This window comes from Dryas octopetala, chromosome 3, assembly GCF_963921425.1.
Source record: "Dryas octopetala chromosome 3, drDryOcto1.1, whole genome shotgun sequence".
Classification (NCBI taxonomy): Eukaryota; Viridiplantae; Streptophyta; class Magnoliopsida; order Rosales; family Rosaceae; genus Dryas; species Dryas octopetala.
In genome coordinates this window covers 12,264,909-12,284,540 of record NC_141368.1, presented here as the reverse complement: position 1 = coordinate 12,284,540, position 19,632 = coordinate 12,264,909, and the positions used below count along the sequence as shown (strand labels likewise).

At 37.1% G+C, this 19,632-nt stretch overlaps 2 protein-coding genes and 1 pseudogene across 7 annotated transcripts; all 3 read left to right on the top strand.

Annotated features, from left to right (window-relative positions):
- Positions 1-1,372: 1,372 nt before the first annotated feature.
- LOC147290969 (UPF0481 protein At3g47200-like) lies at positions 1,373-6,128 on the top strand. Of its 6 annotated transcripts, XM_086236837.1 has the most exons (4): positions 1,441-1,506; positions 2,117-2,165; positions 2,304-2,405; positions 4,262-6,128. In XM_086236837.1, exons 2-4 carry the CDS (start codon positions 2,152-2,154, stop codon positions 5,940-5,942), a joined length of 1,797 nt encoding a protein of 598 aa, XP_086092963.1. In that variant the 5' UTR covers positions 1,441-1,506; positions 2,117-2,151; the 3' UTR covers positions 5,943-6,128. The 6 variants fall into 6 exon arrangements, with proteins under 6 accessions (XP_086092966.1, XP_086092968.1, XP_086092963.1 ...); XM_086236840.1 differs by lacking the exon at positions 2,117-2,165 and having other exon boundaries at positions 1,373-1,506; XM_086236839.1 differs by lacking the exons at positions 1,441-1,506; positions 2,117-2,165 and adding an exon at positions 1,541-1,799.
- Positions 1,375-19,138, top strand: LOC147290967 (UPF0481 protein At3g47200-like). Its single transcript, XM_086236843.1, has 3 exons — positions 1,375-1,506; positions 16,422-16,523; positions 17,401-19,138. Exons 2-3 carry the CDS (start codon positions 16,462-16,464, stop codon positions 18,938-18,940), a joined length of 1,602 nt encoding a protein of 533 aa, XP_086092969.1. The 5' UTR covers positions 1,375-1,506; positions 16,422-16,461; the 3' UTR covers positions 18,941-19,138.
- LOC147290968 (UPF0481 protein At3g47200-like) lies at positions 6,616-8,519 on the top strand (annotated as a pseudogene).
- Positions 19,139-19,632: the final 494 nt, after the last annotated feature.

Genomic DNA, 19,632 nt, shown 5'->3' with positions numbered 1-19,632 from the left:
GTATATATATATTTATATATGTGGTGCATTAAGTGTTTGGTAGAAGGTCTCTATTTTGAATTGTTGTCTAAATTTGCAATCTTGTAGGGTTGCTTGTTAACATCACCAAACATAGAACAAGACTGTTATCCGTTTTAATTGAGACAGTTTTGCCTAATCTAGTCTTCCAAACGAGGCCTTAGTTAATAAGCTAGTTATCTTATGGGAAAAGTTTACAAATATGACACATACTTTTATGGTTGATTCATTTCAAGACATTAATTTTGCTTTGTGTTAATGAAGGACACATACTTTCATTCTGTATCAATTAAGAACAGACATGTTATGACATTTTGTCATTTTTAGGCTGTTTTTTACATGGTAAAATATGTGAGGGTATAGCCTTCTATCTTTTAGGATATAGAATTATTGTTCGGGGTTTTATTTTAGGCTTTTACCGCTCAAAACTTGAGAGTTAAAATCTAAATTCAAACTGAAGAACGGGAACTTAATACCATGAGAGTTAAAACCAAAAAATAGTTCTCTATTGATGATTTATATCCTAAATAATAAAACATGCCAAGTTTAAGATCAAATGGTGAAAAAAATCCATAAAACACATGTGTCCATTCTTAAATTAAAGAACGGACGTCCTGCAGAGAGAATTTCTGGGTGTATATATATATATATGTGGTGTATTGAGTGTTTGGTAGAAGGTCTCTATTTTGAATTGTTGTCTAAATTTGCAATCTAAGGGTTGTTTGTTAACATCACCGAACATAGAACAAGACTATTATCCGTTTTAATTGAGACAGTTTTGCCTAATCTAGTCTTTCAAAACGAGGCTTTAGTTAATAAGCTAGTTATCTTATTTCTAATCTAATATATAGTGTTTTTAGTCAAGTGTGAACTAATGCATTTTATAGTTGCAACCATAATGAACTGCATTTATTTTGAGCACGTACATATGAATTCATACTCTCACCCAATTGAAATTAATAGAAGTTGGCCCATTAAACTACTATTTCCTTGAACATAAGGAGAGATTACATATTACTCTTTAGTTTCACACACCCTTAAATCCTTTGGGTGGATAACTATCGTTATTGTAAGAGGATAGAAAGCTCAAGCTTTCATGTAAAATATTAATTAGAGCATTCGGACCAGTCATTCAAATTGGACTCATTTCGTGTTTCATGTTGTACTCGCACTGCCCATCTACTAATTAATTATGCAAGTCAAGTTGTTGCGATTATCAAAAAACAAACAACGTGTAACATACTATGTTGGTTTGGTGAGTTAGGGGCCCAAAGCATTAAGTACGTTAATACTATAAAACCTTCATCCCCCTTGAACTCGTTATCTGAATTCCGAACAAACTTTACTTCTCTGTTACTCTGTATTCATTTTAATAATAATAAGGAAGACAAGCCTACCAGAGTTTGGACCGTGGTCATCCAACCCGAGTCACCCTAATCGACTCGACTCGACTCTAGAAACTCAGACAACCGCCAGATACACTTGCAGGTTCTTTTTCTCTACTCATTTTGCTCAATGAGTTCGAAATATGTGTTTCATTTTTGGTTATGAATTAAGTCAGTCCCAAGTGATTTATCTATTTTTCTAATTTGCTGTCTCTTCTTCTCTCTTCCCTTTTTTCTTTTCTTTAAATCTGAAAACAAATCAAGAGGTACTTTTATTCGGCCTGAAAATATATAGAAAATGAGAAAAACGAATAATATCTGATGAAGCTAGCTAACTGCAGAGTGACTTTGAAGATAGATATATGGTTCTCCAGCGTGAGTCAACTGTACAATGATGTGAGTCAACTCTGAGTATAACTTTTGAAACAAAAGGACACAGTTTGTTATAATTATATTTATTGTAATAGTATCAATCTCTAACCATTGAATTTATATCAAGGGCTAGGATTAAAAGCTTAGGCGGCCAGATCTGGTCAAGACCAACATAGTGGTTGACTTTTAAAGAAATAAAGTTTTATTTTATTGAAAAAAGAAGCTCTCAATGCTGATTTAATGATTTATACATATTTCAGATTGTTAATTTTTTTTGTATCGTACGGTTAAAAATCAAATATCGCACTGATTAATTCTAAATTTATTTTTTTGGTGAATAGCGCGCAGGCTACGAGTGAACAACACTGATCAATATATGCTTGTTACCAGGCAATTCTGATTTATTTTGCATTTTATAAACCAAATGCTGTAATTAGCTAGAGCCTAGAGATGGTCATTACTTTGAATTTTGTGTTACATATCGAAAGCTATTTCTCATGATGTATGGGTTGCATTGCACTTACTCAGAGAAACAAAAGATCAACACCCAGAAAAAGAAAAACGATCGATGAAGAAGTCGATGACTGACAAGATGGACCCCCCCCATCCTCCCACGTCTCCCACTGCCAGGCATGTATTGTTTGATAAAAATTATTCAATGCATGGTTAGTAGCATATACACATATTATGTCATCTACTTACGTGTTAAAATAATAAAGAATTATGTATAAGGAGTGAATTCATAACACTATAAAAGTTTAAACACAAATTATAAGTCATTAAATGCAGTCACTTTCAATAGTCAAACTTAAATATTACTTTAATCTCATATAAAAATAATTGATTGCATTCCTCTCACGGTCTCACCTTGGTAACAGATGTTTACTCGGCCCAAAAACTTTAATTTCTCTATCCTCACTTTATTTTTTATCTCTGCTTAATTCCCTCACTCTCACCTTCCCCTTTCTACTGTTTCTCTTCTTTCTCCTATGTCGTAATGACTTTTCTCTCTTCTCTCTCCTGAAAACACAACTCAAACCTTTGTTCCAGGGGGGAGGGGGCGCTGCCCCTGGTGATTCTGCCTGGCCGCTCCTCTCCCTCCTGCCTCTCTCTATCCTTCTTCTCTCCCTCCTGCCTCTCCTTCTCCCTCTCCCTCCCCCTCTCAGATTTATTTCTTCTCTTTTGTTTTTTGAGATCTACTTTCAGATCTATTTTGTTTTTGAGATCTGTTTTCAGATCTCCTTTGTTTCTTAGATCTGCTCCACCCTCTGTGGTGTTTGTTTTTACCTTTCCCCCCCTGATCTGCCTCTCCCCCCTGCTCGGCCTCTTTCCTACCCCCCCTTTTTTATTTACTCGGCCCCATTTTCCAAGTTCCCAACTCTTATCTTTTGAGATCTGTTTCACCCCCTTGTGGTGACTGTTTCACCCTTTTGTGGTGACCATTTTGCTTCACCCTATTGTGGTGATTTCACCCCCTTGTGGGTTTTGCACTTTTGCTTGAGCTATATGCTCAGATATGGAGATCTATCCTCCCTATGTTCTCGTCCTCATCTTTTCGTCGCTACTTCCACTAGTTCCCAACTCCCGGCTCGTCACCTTCATCAGATTTGGATCGTGGCTGTCGGTGAGTGTAAGCGAGTCTGTGCGTGTTTGCACGGAAGAGCGCTAGCTAAACCTTTGGAAGATGAGCGCTTTGGCATGGGTGTTCGCACCTCCATCTTCCTCCCTCTTGGTGGTTCTCTGGCTATTGCGGTGGCTGTGGCGTTTTCTCAATGTCGTGGGGATGAGATCTGGGGAGTTTTGTGGGTCTCACGGCGGACCGATCCTTGGTAGCGACGTGGTTCTCCTGAACCGCCTCTATAGCCTAGGGTTTATTTTTATGTTTAATTGGGCTGGTTTTGAATTTTCTTTACTTTGTTTATTTTGCTTTGGGCCTCTTGGCCCTTGCTTTGTATTTCTTGTGCCCACTGGGCTCTTTTAATGCATGGCTCATCCTTTCGACCAAAAAAAAAAAATCTAATCTCATATTGATACTGTTAAATTAGATTACTCTTTAAAAATATTTTATGTAAAAAATCAATTTAATCAAAATTCTTTTAGTCTTTTTAACTGTTATCAAATAAATAAATAATTTAGGTAATAGTTACAATATTCACTGTTTATATATTTAATAATAATTAAATAACTAGACTTATGATATTTAATGTGGTTGATTTTTTACATAAATTACATTTAAAGGTAATCTTGAAAAGAAATGTTTCCGAGTACATTTGAGGCAGGAGAAGAGAAAATATCTAGCATTCTTCCAAAAAACTTTGAGATCCCTCTAATATTATGGATGAACAAAACAAAGGTGAATTCTCTGCTAGAAACATACTTAGCAGCAATTGTGAAATTACTTCTACAGTTCTACTAAACAAAAACATTGTTACAGCTAAATATTTTTGTACTTCCTTTGGTACTGATTGTAGTTTCATTGACACCAGGCCAAAGCTGAATTCACAGACAGCGGATCAGAAAAGTGAGAGTGAACAAGAAGGCCATACCCCGAGCGTACATGACGCCCTGCAGCTTGACAAGTGGTGTATCTACAGGGTTCCCAGCAAACTCCGCAAAGTAAATGAAGCAGCATACACTCCTCAGCTACTTTCAATAGGACCTTTCCACCACGGCAAACCAGAACTCAAGAACATGGAAGAACGCAAAAAAGTCTACTGTCTGAATTTTTGTAAGCGTTGTTCCAAGAGCGAGGATGACCTAAAGAACTTCATCAAGCCTCTTAAAGATAGCATTCTTGGTTGTTATGCAGAGACCATTGAGCTTGCCAACAAAATCGACCCCTACATTGAGCTTGCCAACAAAATCGACCCCATCGACGTTTTTGTGGAGGTAATCCTAGTTGATGCATGCTTCATCATTGAGCTCTTTTTGGTGAACTCAGAAACAGAGAATGATGAGAATGATTACATATTAAGAAGGCCATGGCTGAGGAAAGCTATAGAGCAGGATCTGATGCTGTTTGAAAATCAGCTTCCTTATTCTCTTCTTCAAGGGCTATACGACTTTGCCAAACCAAGCAAAAAACAAGTACAAGGACAGGTCCATAGACAGAGGAGTACCAATCATGATGAGCAGCAGTCCTGCTGCTTGCCTTCCTTCCAGCATTGCTTTCCTTGCTCCCGTTGTCAGGCCGGTAGACACAGCAGTACCGATCGTGAGCGTTCGCAAGATCATTCTATACACATTTTCAAAGACAAAACCGAGGCTGTTCAAGATCATGATCCCTTTCTTAAGCTTACCTGTGACTTCTTTAAGGATTACAGCAAGGGAAAATCTGTCAAGAATGGACCGATACATTTCACTGATTTGGTAAGATATTTTTTGTGTCCAGATAAAAAAGATACGAGTGATGAACCAGAAGGACCAGAAGGAAAAATGAAATGCAAAGTTAAGTTAGATATATGTTGTAAAACAGCTATGTGCAAAGATACGAGTAATACCCCTATCAAAAATATATATGTTGTAAAACAGCTGAGGGCAGCAGGGGTGAAGTTTAGGCCACTTAATAACGAAGATCTTGCAGCTTCGCCAAAAAAAAAAACAAGATCATGCAGCTTCGCCAAAAAAAAAGAAGAAGATCTATATGCACGCTTTTTCATAAAAGTAGATGATGCTCATAAGTTAACCTTGGCATGTTTTAGAAACATGTACTTGAAGCTTACGCAATTCTGTGTCAAGGACGAGACAGAATGCATTATGCGGAACGTCATAGCCTTGGAGCAGTTTCTCTACCCGAACGAGGCTTACATTTGCAATTACTTTCTGCTGCTGGATGAACTGGTGGACAATGTGGAAGATGTGAGTTTCTTGGTTGAGAGCAAAGTTATCATTAACATGCTGGGCAGCAACAAAGCTGTGGCGAAGCTGATTAATAGCCTCTGTGAGAATATTATGGAGGATCAATCCTGCTATGGTCATGTCTGCAAACAGCTTAATGAGCACTATGAGAACTTTTGGAACCGTCATGTGGCAACCCTGAGACAAGTTTACTTCAAGGATCTTTGGACAGGTAGTGCAACTATACTCGGATTTGTTGTCCTGGTTGTCTCCCTCACTGTATCCATTAGGACAATCATATCAGGCCGTAAGCTCTGTATTCAAAAATAGACAGCAGAAATGTTCAAATGGTGCACTGATCCATGATGATGAACTGATGGTGTAAGCTTTATTAGTTTTGAGATGTTAGTTTTCTGTTATTGTTGTTATTGTTGTTAATAATTGAAGGACATAGAGCATGTAGCTCTTGTTCATTGCAATAAAATCGTTTTCACGCAGTAGGAAATTTCATTGTTCTTTTAGGGGTCGTTTGGTATTCTATTCCAAAAAAGTTTTCTTTATTTCATCTAGAAATATCATAGATGAAAACATGAAACAGTTTCTAGAAAGATGCTATATTATGAGCGACTCTGTTACACTTACACTATGCCTAAGTCTAACATACGTTACATACCAGAAAGAAATGTATTCAAAATTTGCAACCAGCTGCTTTGTCACACACTATGACTTCCAAATGTACATCCATACCAACTTGACACAACTTGAAGCAAATTGCAATGCTTTCAATGGATGCATTTCCCAAAAAAAGACTAATATACCCCTAAGAAGCAGAGAGAGAGAGATGTGAGCTAACCTTGTAAAAACCAGAGGCTTGGAAGGCAGCGACGGCAGCGGAGGCGGTGGCGCCGACGCAGAGTGAGGCAACAGCGAAGGCCTTGAGAGGCACCAGAGTGGACTGGGCTCAGCCTTTCCGGTACGGCACTACCCTGGTTAAAGCTCCGGTATGGGCTTTTCTTCATTTTGGGACTTCAATGGTAATGGGCTTACATCCGATAAGGGCCTTTTAAATGTACTCAATTTTCTTCCCTTACCCCTAGAATTGTTTATCCCTAAATTAGCCAATTTTAAGGCAACTCAAGTAAGAAAACCATTTCTTATCAAGGGTTAGTTAGCCTGTGTTATTTTGAAGGATTTGTTTAAGATGCAAATACTGCACCGAATGCAGACAGTGTTATGACCATTAGATCCTTCTAAGGGCTTATCTGGATATAGTCGGGTGTAGTTTCTCATTCTTAGATAGTGTGTTTATATAGGTTAACAAAATAAACATTTGAAATGTTGATTATTTAATCTTTATAAGTAAATACAAGAATGATCTTTTAATAAAAACCTAAAAATAGACGGTTTGGATCGTTGAAATCTTATATGAAATATATCGCATTCAAAATTTGTGTCAAAATTTATGTCAAAAATATATTGTCATGAATCCTTCTACATATATATGGTAGAATGTCTCTATATATGATCCATTCGTGTTTCGTACTCGCACTGGCCCATCTATTAAGATTTCAGGGTTCCCAGCAATCTCCGCAAAGTAAATGAAGCAGCATACACTCCTCATCTACTTTCAATAGGACCTCTACACCAAGGCAAACCAGAACTAAAGCGCATAGAAAGACATAAGAAAATCTTCTATGAGAAGTTTTGTGAGCGTTGTCCTAAGAGCACGGATGAACTACTACTCTTCATCAAGCTTCGTGAAGACAACATTCTTGGTTGTTATGCAGGGACCAGTGAGCCTTACAATATCGAACCCATAGACATAATTGTAGTTGATGCCTGCTTCGTCATTGAGCTCTTTTTGATGAACTCTGAAACCGAAAACCATGAAAAAGATTACATCTTAAGGTCGCCGTGGCTGAGGAAAGCTGTGGAGCAGGACCTGATACTGATTGAAAATCAGGTTCCTTATTTTCTTCTTCAAGACCTATATTACTTTGCCAAACCAAGAGAAAAACAAGCACATGGACAGGTCCATAGAGAGAGCAATACCAATCATGAGCAGCAGTGTTGCTGCTTGCCTTGCTTCCAGCATTGCTTTCCTTGCTCCTGTCGTCAGGCCCATCTCCATCATCATTCTATAGAGATTGACAACGTCAAAGCCGAGGCTGTTCAATGGTGCACTGATCCCTTTCTTAAGCTTACCTGTGACTTCTTTAAAGATTACAGCAAGAAAAAATCCGTCAAGAGCAGAGTAAAGCTGAAACATTTCACTGATTTGGTAAGACATTTTCTGTGTCCAGCCCAAGAAATGACCTGGGTAGATAACAGTATTAGCACCCCTACCAAAAATATATATCATGCCAAAAAGCTGAGGGCAGCAGGGGTGAAGTTCCAGCCAATTGAAGGCCTTTCCCGCTTTGTCATAAAAGGAGATGATGAATCCCATAAATGTAATCTAAATTTTCCATATTTCAGGAACATGGACTTGAAGCTTGCACAAATTTGTATCAAGGATGAGACAGAATGCGTTATTCGAAATGCGATGGCCTTGGAGCTGTTTCTATATGCAGACCAGCGTTATATCTGCAATTACTTCATGGTGATGGATAAACTTGTGGACAATGTGGAAGATGTGGATTTTCTGGTTGAGAACAAAGTCATCGTTAACATGCTGGGCAGCAACAAAGCAGTCGCCACGCTGCTTAATAGGCTCTCTGTGAGCAGATTATGCAGGATAAATTCTGCTATGCTAATGTCTGTCAAAAGCTTAATAAGCACTATGAGAACTCATGGAACCGTCATGTGGCAACCCTGAGACACGTTTACTTCAAGGATCTTTGGACAGGTAGTGCAACCATAGTGGGAATTTGTGTCCTGTTTTTCACATTCAGTGAATCCTTGTAAGAAATTAAAAGAGTAAGATTTAAGCTCTTTCTAGTTCTTGATAGACAGCATAAATGTTCAAATGGTGCATTGAAGCAGTACCACATATATCATAGCTCATCAAGTTTGAGAATCAGTTATTAGTGTAATCTTTAATAGTTTGAGTTGTTAGTTTTTCTCTTATTGTTGTTAAGCAGAGGTGGATGTCAGCTGTGTAATGACTCTAATAATTGAAGGCTGTAGAGCATGAACTCTTCATCACTGCAATAAACTCATTTTCGTTTACTAAGAAATTTCATTGTTCTTTTATTTTCTTTATGGTATCAGAGACTAAAGCCTCACTGACATCTCTGAGAATTCCTGGCATTTTCTTGCTTTTTGTTGCATTTTTTTTTTTTTTTCTGTAGTTCTAGAACTCATCTCCATGGCTCCCTCTCCTACAGCCTCTCAAACACAAACTTATCTTCTCTCCAACATTTGCAATCTCATTGGATAATTTGGATTCTACAAAATTCATTCCATAGAAGTTTCATATCACTTTCATTCTTAAGGCTCGCAATTTACTCTGTAATTTTAATGAATCATGTCTTGTTCTAAGTAATTCACTTTTCTTACAAGTTACAAAGGTGAATTGACTCAAGAGATCTATCCAAGTTATGAACCTTGGTGTACACAAGATCAAGCCCTGATGACCTTGATCAATGCTATACTTTCATACATCCCCAACTGTCTTGTTGTTGACTGTTTCACCAACAGAGAGGTACGGATTACACTTGAACATTAATTCTCTTCATTGACAAGATCAAACATCATGCAATTGAAATCAAATTTTGTTTTTCTTTTTTCCAAACCGGAACTAAAATATATATATATATGGTAGCAATAATACAAATGTCCAAAGGATCAAAGAGGCACTTGCAGACTTCTGCAGTTTCGGTTACAATTGATTATGAAGATTTGCTATTGTATGCTCTTAATGGACTTCCTTCCGAGTACATTCACGCATTTTGAACATCAATTAGAACCAGGTCTCAATCCTTGTCCATGGAAGAATTGCATGTGCTAGTATTAGCTGAAGAGAGCTCAATTGGAGCAATTAATAAGCAGAGTCAACCTCAATCGATAGAAGAGACATAAGCACGTGGAGAGTTGACATAAACATACAGAATTGAGAGACGTACGTGGATTAAGAGTGCTGCTGTTAAGAAATTAACCGGCAAACAATGTATATCAAGCTAATACTCTTGTGTTCAAATTAATGGATTTATTGATAAATGAGATTTTTAGATATTAGGATCTTTTAATAAGATTACTTGTGCATATAAAGTTGTAAACCTGATGACAATTTTTATTATAATTTGTGTCCTTTTAACTGCATGTATACATGTATTGAAACATTTAATACACCCCACGTCAGTCATTTTTGTTCCTTTCCCGTTTTCCAGTCCATATTACCCTTTTGCATGCATCTAGCCCGGACTGACTTCATAACAAAAAATAAAATACTTTTGATGAGCAAATAATTAGCAAGCAAGCTTCACTGAAACAGAGATCGGCACTGTACCAAAGCTGTACATTATGTATAAAGTACAGAACCTGCCTGCGGGTTAATTTATGTTTCGCGGCTCTCTGCTCGCTCTTGAGAGTTGAGTCCACCACAGCGGTGTAGGGATGAGGAGGCTAATTGCCATTGTATTAGTCATTCATCATTGGATACTGAAATATTAAACAAAGACTTGGTTCATTTCGTTGACTAGAAAAGAAAAATTTTAACCAAGACTTGAGGGGATCCATTGGCCAGAAGAGTCTGGAGATTTTTTAACTCTAAATATAAAAAAACTCATTCACTAATTATGCATGGTTGATCCGCTTGAGAGTGACCGGGGAGAGCCCAAAAGGTTTTTTGAGAGGCCAAAAATCCAAATGTCTTAATTAGGAGACATATATTATACAAATTCTTTCCAAAATGTTTTAAATACTATAATATTTTTCAAATGTTTCTGGAAAATGAATAGTGCTACATTTGGGTTGGGGTTCGAACACCTCAAGCCCATATGTAGCTCCATCTCTGAGAGTAAGCCAATAAGTCAACCGCTCTGAGCTACGCACCTCATAAAATTAGCTCTAGACATCTATGGTTTTGTTTTTTAATTTTTATTAATGATGATTATATATATTTATGCCTCTCGGCAAGAAGACTAAAATATAAAATCTTTAAACAACAAAATATTTTCAAAATGAAGAAATATAAAGGGAGTCAGGAACCGGCCACCCCTCCCCTTCCCGACCGGCCACCTCATCGCCATCGTGCTCTCTCTCTCTCTCTCTCTCTCTCTCTCTCTCTCTCTCTCTCTAAGGTATAATTCTCGTTATCATTTTTTAAAGTTAAAATTAGGATATGCATGGGAATGGGAAAGTCACCTCCTCTTTTGGAATAATGCATGCAAAACTGTCATTTAATTTTGTGGGAACACACCCTATACCATTCTATTGTATAGTGTTTGTTAAGTGTACGAACTAGTATAATTTTATAGAACAAATTATACGTAGGTACCTCAAGTTTACATCATTTTTCACTAGGGTATCCTAATAAAAAAGGGTTACATAGACGTATCTCAATAACCATTTTTTGATACTTAGGTACCTCCGTCAACTTTTCCTTCCGGGAAGCCGTTAAGTGTTGACGTGGCACTCTGACATGGCTTTAAAAAATGTTAGGTAAGACAAAAAAATGAAATAAACATTAAAAATTAAAATAATTATTAAAAAAATTAAAAACCTAAATAATTAAATTAAAAAACAAAACAAAAAAACAAAGAAAAAAAACAAAAAAAACCAGCCACCCCTCCCTCCGAGACCCACCCCAATCCAGCCAGCCACCCCGCCGCCGACCCACCCGGCCACCCCTGAGCCCTCCTCCCTCCGCCTCCCCCGTGTCGGCCACCCAACCCACCCACCTCCCTCCCCCCCTCTCTGGCCACCAGCTCCACCCTCCTCATTCAGATCTAAGAGAGAGAAACAGAGAGAGAGATTAGGAATTGACCTGTGTAGAAACACAGAGAGTATATGCAAGCTGAGTTTTCCTTGACCTGAAATCAGCGTTTATATGGTCAGTAAAGGGGAACAAATCAAAATATTAAAATAGCAAATGAAAGCTTCTTATTCCCGATACAAGCAATGGGGGACAATAATGCATCAAAGAAAACTGTGCTATGTGTTCGGATTTGAGTGAGAGAGAGAGAAAGAGAGAGAGAGAGAGAGAGAGAGAGAGAGAGAGAGAGAGAGAGAGAGATGAAGCTGGTGGCCGGAGAGGGGGGGAGGGAAGTGGGTGGGTTGGGTGGCCGATGCAGGGGAAGTGGAGGGAGGAGGGCTTGGGGCTGGGTTGGGTTGGGGTTTCGGGGAGAGAGAGAGAGAGAGGGAAGAGGGACGTTGAGAGAGGGGTGGGTGGCCTGGTGGGTCGGCGGCGGGGTGGGTGGGTGGTTGGGAAGGAGGGGTGGGTCTCGGAGAGGAAGGGTGGTTGGGTTTTTTTTGTTTTGTTTTTTAAGTTAATTATTTAGGTTTTTAAGTTTTATTAATAAATATTTCAATTTTTAAAGTTTATTATATTTTTTTATCCACATGGCATTTTTTTAAAGCCATGTCAGAGTGTCACGTCGACATTTAACGACTTTTCGGACGGAAAAATTGACGGAGATACCTAAGTGTTGAAAAATAGTAGTTAAGATATGTCTATAATGTAAACCTGAGATACCTACATGTAATTTGCTCAATTTTATATTTGAAAACATAATATAATGGATTCTTTTGGAGCACATGCGAGATCCGATGTCCACTCTCATCTTAATGAAATAGTAGTAGTTGACTTGCATTAAGCTATTGTTAATTATTTTTAACATAGTAGCCAGAGAGTGTATGTATATAGTTCTCTCTATTTTCACACACATCCGTAGCATGCATTCATGAGCATCGATCTCTTATTTTTCTCAAGCATGACGTACGTACACGAGTAAATGTCTGATGACGTCTGCCTTTTTATGATGAAACATGCAAGAAATTCACTTAATTGTTACCAGCTAGTTACCACCATCACCAAGTCTTGGCTTAACATTAGTTTAAATGGTCAACGGAACCAAGTCTTCTCGTTTAACCTTAAACTATCCCTATTGAATCTGGTCAACCACTACAAAAAAACCCACATGCACTAGGTTTGAACCGTTAACGGAAGCCAATAATTAATTAAAGTCTTTGTTTAATTAACTAATTAATTATCTGCATGTATCCAATATTAATACATTACTGACAATTGCCTAGCTAGCTATATATTAAAGGTCGAGCTACAGCCTACAGGCCCTACAAACATGCCATTAAATGTAGTCGACTCAACAGTTCAACCGCGAGATAACCTAAGTGTTAAAAAATGGTAGTTGAGATATGTCCATGCAACTTTTTTTTTATTAGGGTACTCAAGTAAAAAATGGTATAAACCTGAGATACTTACATTTAATTTGCTCAATTTTATATTTGAAAACATAATATAATGGATTCTTTTGGAGCACATGCTAAATCCGATGTCCACTCTCATCTTAATGAAATAGTAGTAGTTGACTTGCATTAAGCTATTGTTAATTATTTTTAACATAGTAGCCAGAGAGTGTATGTATATAGTTCTCTCTATTTTCACACACATCCGTAGCATGCATTCATGAGCATCAATCTCTTATTTTTCTCAAGCATGACGTACGTACACGAGTAAGTGTCTGATGACGTCTGCCTTTTTATGATGATCCATGCAAGAAATTCACTTAATTGTTAGTTTAATCACTTACCAGTTACCACCATCACCAAGTCTTGGCTTAACATTAGTTTAAATGGTCAACGGAACCAAGTCTTCTCGTTTAACCTTAAACTATCCCTATTGAATCTGGTCAACCACTACAAAAAAACCCACATGCACTAGGTTTGAACCGTTAACGGAAGCCAATAATTAATTAAAGTCTTTGTTTAATTAACTATTTAATTATCTGCATGTATCCAATATTAATACATTACTGACAATTGCCTAGCTAGCTATATATTAAAGGTCGAGCTATAGCCTACAGGCCCTACACACACTCCATTAACTGTAGTCGACTCAACAGTTCAACCGCGAGATAACCTAAGTGTTAAAAAATGGTAGTTGAGATATGTCTATGCAACTTTTTTTTTATTGGGGTACTCAAGTAAAAAATGGTATAAACCTGAGATACTTACATTTAATTTGCTCAGTTTTATATTTGAAAACATAATATAATGGATTCTTTTCGAGCACATGCGAGATCCGATGTCCACTCTTATCTTAATGAAATAGTAGTAGTAGACTTGCATTAAGCTATTGTTAATTATTTTTAACATAGTAGCCAGAGAGTGTATGTATATAGTTCTCTCTATTTTCACACACATCCGTAGCATGCATTCATGAGCATCGATCTCTTATTTTTCTCAAGCATGACGTACGTACACGAGTAAGTGTATGATGACGTCTGCCTTTTTATGATGAAACATGCAAGAAATTCACTTAATTGTTAGTTTAATCACTTACCAGTTACCACCATCATCAAGTCTTGGCTTAACATTAGTTTAAATGGTCAACGGAACCAAGTCTTCTCGTTTAACCTTAAACTATCCCTATTGAATCTGGTCAACCACTACAAAAAAACCCACATGCACTAGGTTCAAACCGTTAACGGAAGCCAATAATTAATTAAAGTCTTCGTTTAATTAACTAATTAATTATCTGCATGTATCCAATATTAATACATTACTGACAATTGTCTAGCTAGCTATATATTAAAGGTCGAGCTACAGCCTACAGGCCCTACACACACGTCATTAACTGTAGTCGACTCAACAGTTCAACCGCGAGATAACCTAAGTGTTAAAAAATGGTAGTTGAGATATGTCTATGCAACTTTTTTTTTTATTGGGGTACTCAAGTAAAAAATGGTATAAACCTGAGATACCTACATTTAATTTGCTCAATTTTATATTTGAAAACATAATATAATGGATTCTTTTCGAGCACATGCGAGATCCGATGTCCACTCTCATCTTAATGAAATAGTAGTAGTTGACTTGCATTAAGCTATTGTTAATTATCTTTAACATAGTAGCCAGAGAGTGTATGTATATAGGTCTCTCTATTTTCACACACATCCGTAGCATGCATTCATGAGCATCGATCTCTTTTTTTTCTCTCAAGCATGACGTACGTACACGAGTAAGTGTATAATGATGTCTGTCTTTTTATGATGAAACATGCAAGAAATTCACTTAATTGTTAGTTTAATCACTTACCACCATCACCAAGTCTTGGCTTAGCATTAGTTTAAATGGTCAACGAAACGAAGTCTTCTCATTTAACCTTAAACTTTCCCTATTGAATCTGGTCAACCACTACAAAAAAACCCACATGCGCTAGGTTCGAACCGTTAACGGAAGCCAATAATTAATTAAAGTCTTTGTTTAATTAACTAATTAATTATCTGCATGTATCCAATATTAATACATTACTAACAATTGCCTAGCTAGCTATATATTAAAGGTCGAGCTCCAGCCTACAAGCCCTACACACACACGCCATTAACTGTGGTCGACTCAACAGTTCAACCGCGAGATAATCTTCAGCAGGTTCTTTATACTTTACTCCATATGTTCATTGTTTCGATCCCTTACAGAGGTTTGGTCTTTGCTTGCTTGCTAATTAGTATTTCAGTTTTTGTTACCTTGAAATGAGTTCGGAAATAATTATTTGATGTAATCTGCACCTTCTTTTCTTTATTTTCAAATTTATATGAAAACGAAAAAAGAAGGTACTTTTGTTTGGGTGAGAAAAGTACTTTCTTTTTTTAATTCGGCCTGAAATTAGGAAATGAGAAAAAAAAAAAAAGTTTGATGGAGACAAATCAGTTGATGGAGATACATATAGATGGTCCTCGATCGATCCAATGAACTTGTCTGTTAAATGCAAAACAAAATTTGGAATTAAATTAGGCTTGTCCAATTTGAAGATAGATATATGGTCATCATGGTCCTCCAATGTGAACTCATGCATGGTTGATATTAATTAATATGGTTTGACATCATTGATAACATATATTTGATTGTCTATCCTTGAAATATAAATTCAGGACCCAAGTCGAGACCCAAAACCTACCCCCTGCCAAATAATTAAATCCTACCAAGTTTAAGATCAAATGGTGAAAAAAAATTAATAAAACACATGTGTCCGTCCTTTAATTAAAGAATGGACGTCCTGCAGAGAAAATTTATGGGTGTATATATATATATATATATATATATATGTGTGGTGCATTGAGTGTTGGGTAGAAGGTCTCTATTTTGAATTGTTGTCTAAATTTGCAATCTTGTAGGGCTGCTTGTTAACATCACCAAACATAGAACAAGACTGAGTATAACTTTTGAAACAAAAGGACACACTTTGTTATAATTGTATTTATTGTAATAGTATCAATCTTTAACCATTGAATTTAAATCAAGGGCTAGGATTAAAAGCTTAGGCGGCCAGATCTGGCCAAGACCAACATGGTGGTTGACTTTTAAAGAAATAAAGTTTTATTTTATTGAAAAAAGAATCTCTGATTGCTGATTTATATATATTTCAAATTGTTAATTTCTTTTGTACGTACGATTAAAAAGCAAATACCGCACTGATCAATTCTAAATTTGTTTTTTCTGTGAATAGCGCGCGCAGGCTACAAGTGAACAATACTAATCAATATATGCTTGTTTCCAGGCAATGCTGATTTATTATGCATTTTATAAACCAAATGCTGTAATTAGCTAGAGATGGTCATTAATTTGAATTTTGTGTTACTTATCGAAAGCTATTTCTCATGATGTATGGGTTGCATTGCACTTACACAGAGAAACAAAAGATCAACGCCCAGAAAAAGAAAAACGATCGATGAAGAAGTCGATGACTGACAAGATGGACCCCCCCCATCCTCCCACGTCTCCCACTGCCAGGCATGTATTGTTTGATAAAAATTATTCAATGCATGGTTAGTAGCATATGCACATATTATGTCATCTACTTACATGTTAAAATCATAAATAATTATGTATAAGGAGTGAATTCATGACACAATAAAAGATATACAAGTTTTTTTTTTGCCATGAAAAGATATACAAGTTTAAACACAAATTTTAAGTCATTGAATGCAGTCACTTTCAATAGTCAAACTTAAATGTTACTTTATTTCATATAAAAATAATTAATCGCATTCCTCTCACCTGGTAACAGAAATTTACTCGGCCCAAAAACTTTAATTTCTCTCTCCTCACTTTATTTCTTATCTCTGCTTAATTCCCTCTCTCTCACCTTCTCCTTTCTACCGATTCTTTTCTTTCTCCTATTTCGTAGTGTAATCTCATATTGATACTGTTAAATTAGATTACCCTTTAATTAAAAATATTTTCTGTAAAAAAACAATTTAATCGAAAGCCTTTTAGTCATTTAACTATTATAAAATAAATAAATAATTTAGTTAACAGTTACAATATTTACCGTCTATTTATTTGAAAACAATTAGATAACTAAATTATATTTAATTTGGTTGAATTTTTACATAAATTACCTTTAAAGGGTAACTAAAAAAGAAATGTTTCTGATTATGTGAGTACATTTAAGGCGAGAAGAGAAAATATCTAGCATTCTTCCAAAAAACTTTTAGATCCCTCTAATATTATGGATGAACGTACAAAACAAAGGGGAATTCTCTGCTAGAAACATACTTAGCAGCAATTGTGAAATTACTTCTACAGTTCTACTAAACAAAAACATTGTTACAGCTAAATATTTTTGTACTTCCTTTGGTACTGATTGTAGTTTCATTGACACCAGGCGAAAGCTGAATTCACAGACAGCGGATCAGAAAAGTGAGAGTGAACAAGAAGGCCTGCAGCTTGACAAGTGGTGTATCTACAGGGTTCCCAGCAAACTCCGCAAAGTAAATGAAGCAGCATACACTCCTCAGCTACTTTCAATAGGACCTTTCCACCACGGCAAACCAGAACTCAAGGACATGGAAGAACGTAAAAAAGTCTACTATGAGAAATTTTGTGAACGTTGTTCCAAGGGTGACCTAAAACTTTTCTTCAAGGGTCGTGAAGACATCGAGGCTCGTAAAGATAGCATTCTTGGTTGTTATGCAGGGACCATTGAGCTTGAGTCGCTTGACAAAAATATCGACCTTGTAGACATAATTGTAGTTGATGCCTGCTTCATCATTGAGCTCTTTTTGATGAACACTGAACCAGAAAAACCGAAAAAAGATTACATCTTAAGGTCGCCTTGGCTGAGGAAAGCTGTGGAGCAGGACCTGATACTGTTTGAAAATCAGGTTCCTTATTCTCTTCTTAAAGAGCTATATGGCCTTGCCAAACTAGGAGAAAACCAAGCACAGGCCCATCCTAAAGAGATTGACAATGACAAAGCCGAGGCTGTTCAAGATCCTGATCCTTGCTTCCAGCATTGCTTTCCTTGCTTCTGTACTATAGACATTGACAAAGACAAAGCCGAGGCTGTTCAAGATCATGATCCCTTTCTTATGCTTACCTGTGACTTCTTTAAGGATTACAGCAAGGGAAAATCTGTCAAGCAAGGAGTAAAACCGAAACATTTCACTGATTTGGTAAGACATTTTTTGTGTCCAGAACCAGAAGGACCAGAAGGAAAAATGGAATGGAAAGATAAGTTAGATAAGAGTACTAATACCCCTATCAAAAATATATATGTTGTAAAACAGCTGAGGGCAGCAGGGGTGAAGTTTAGGCCACTTAATAACGAAGATCATGCAGCTTCGCCAAAAAAAAAAACAAGATCATGCTGCTTCGCCAAAAAAAAAGAAGAAGATCAATATGCAGGCTTTTTCATAAAAGTAGATGATGATCATAAGTTAACCTTGGCATGCTTTAGAAATATATACTTGAGGCTTACGCAATTCTGTGTCAAGGACGAGACAGAATGCATTATGCGGAACGTCATGGCCTTGGAGCAGTTCCTCTACCCGAACGAGGCTTATATCTGCAATTACTTCCTGCTGATGGATGAACTGGTGGACACTGTGGAAGATGTGAATTTCTTGGTTGAGAGCAAAGTTATCATTAACATGCTGGGCAGCAGCAAAGCTGTGGCGAAGCTGATTAATAGCCTCTGTGAGCATATTATGGAGGATAAATCCTGCTATGTTAATGTCTGTCAACAGCTTAATAAGCACTATCAGAACTTTTGGAACCGTCATGTGGCAACCCTGAGACTTGTTTACTTCAAGGATCTTTGGACAGGTAGTGCAACTATACTCGGATTTGTTGTCCTGGTTGTCTCCCTCACTATATCCATTAGGACAATCATATCAGGCCGTAAGCTCTCTATTCATAAATAGACAGCAGAAATGTTCAAATGGTGCACTGATCCATGATGATGAACTGATGGTGTAAGCGTTAATAGTTTTGAGATGTTTAGTTTTCTGTTATTGCTGTTATCCTGAGGTGTAATGACTCTAATAATTGAAGGACATAGAGCATGTAGCTCTTGTTCATTGCAATAAAATCATTTTCACGCAGTAAGAAATTTCATTGTTCTTTTAGGGGTCGTTTGGTATTCTATTCAAAAAAAGTTTTCTTTATTTCATTTAGAAATATCATAGATGAAAACATGAAACAGTTTCCAGAAAGATGCAATATTATGAGCGACTCTGTTACACTTACACTATGCCTAAGTCTAACATACCAGAAAGAAATGTATTCAAAATTTGCAACCAGCTGCTTTGTCACACACTATGACTTCCAAATGGACATCCATACCAACTTGACACAATTTGATACAACTTGAAGCAAATTGCAATGCTTTCAATGGATGCATTTCCCAAAAAAGACTAATATACCCCTCAGAAGCACAGAGAGAGATGTGAGCTAACCTTGTAAAAACCTGAGGCTTGGAGGGCAGCGACGGCAGCGGAGGCGGTGGCGCCGACGCAGAGTGAGGCAACAGCCCTTGAGAGGCACCAGAGTGGACTGGGCTCAGCCTCTCCGGTACGGCACTACCGCCCAACCCAACTGGGCCCACCACAAGTGG

What these genes read in the sequence shown, in the direction of transcription:
- LOC147290967 (XM_086236843.1), top strand. Translation starts at nt 16,462, where the DNA reads ATGAAGAAGTCGATGACTGACAAGATGGACCCCCCCCATCCTCCCACG. An exon ending in CCCACGTCTCCCACTGCCAG is followed by an intron (nt 16,524 to 17,400) that starts GCATGTATTGTT and finishes CATTGACACCAG; the next exon opens with GCGAAAGCTGAATTCACAGA.
- LOC147290969 (XM_086236836.1), top strand. Translation starts at nt 3,282, where the DNA reads ATGCTCAGATATGGAGATCTATCCTCCCTATGTTCTCGTCCTCATCTT. An exon ending in TCACGGCGGACCGATCCTTG is followed by an intron (nt 3,605 to 4,261) that starts GTAGCGACGTGG and finishes CATTGACACCAG; the next exon opens with GCCAAAGCTGAATTCACAGA.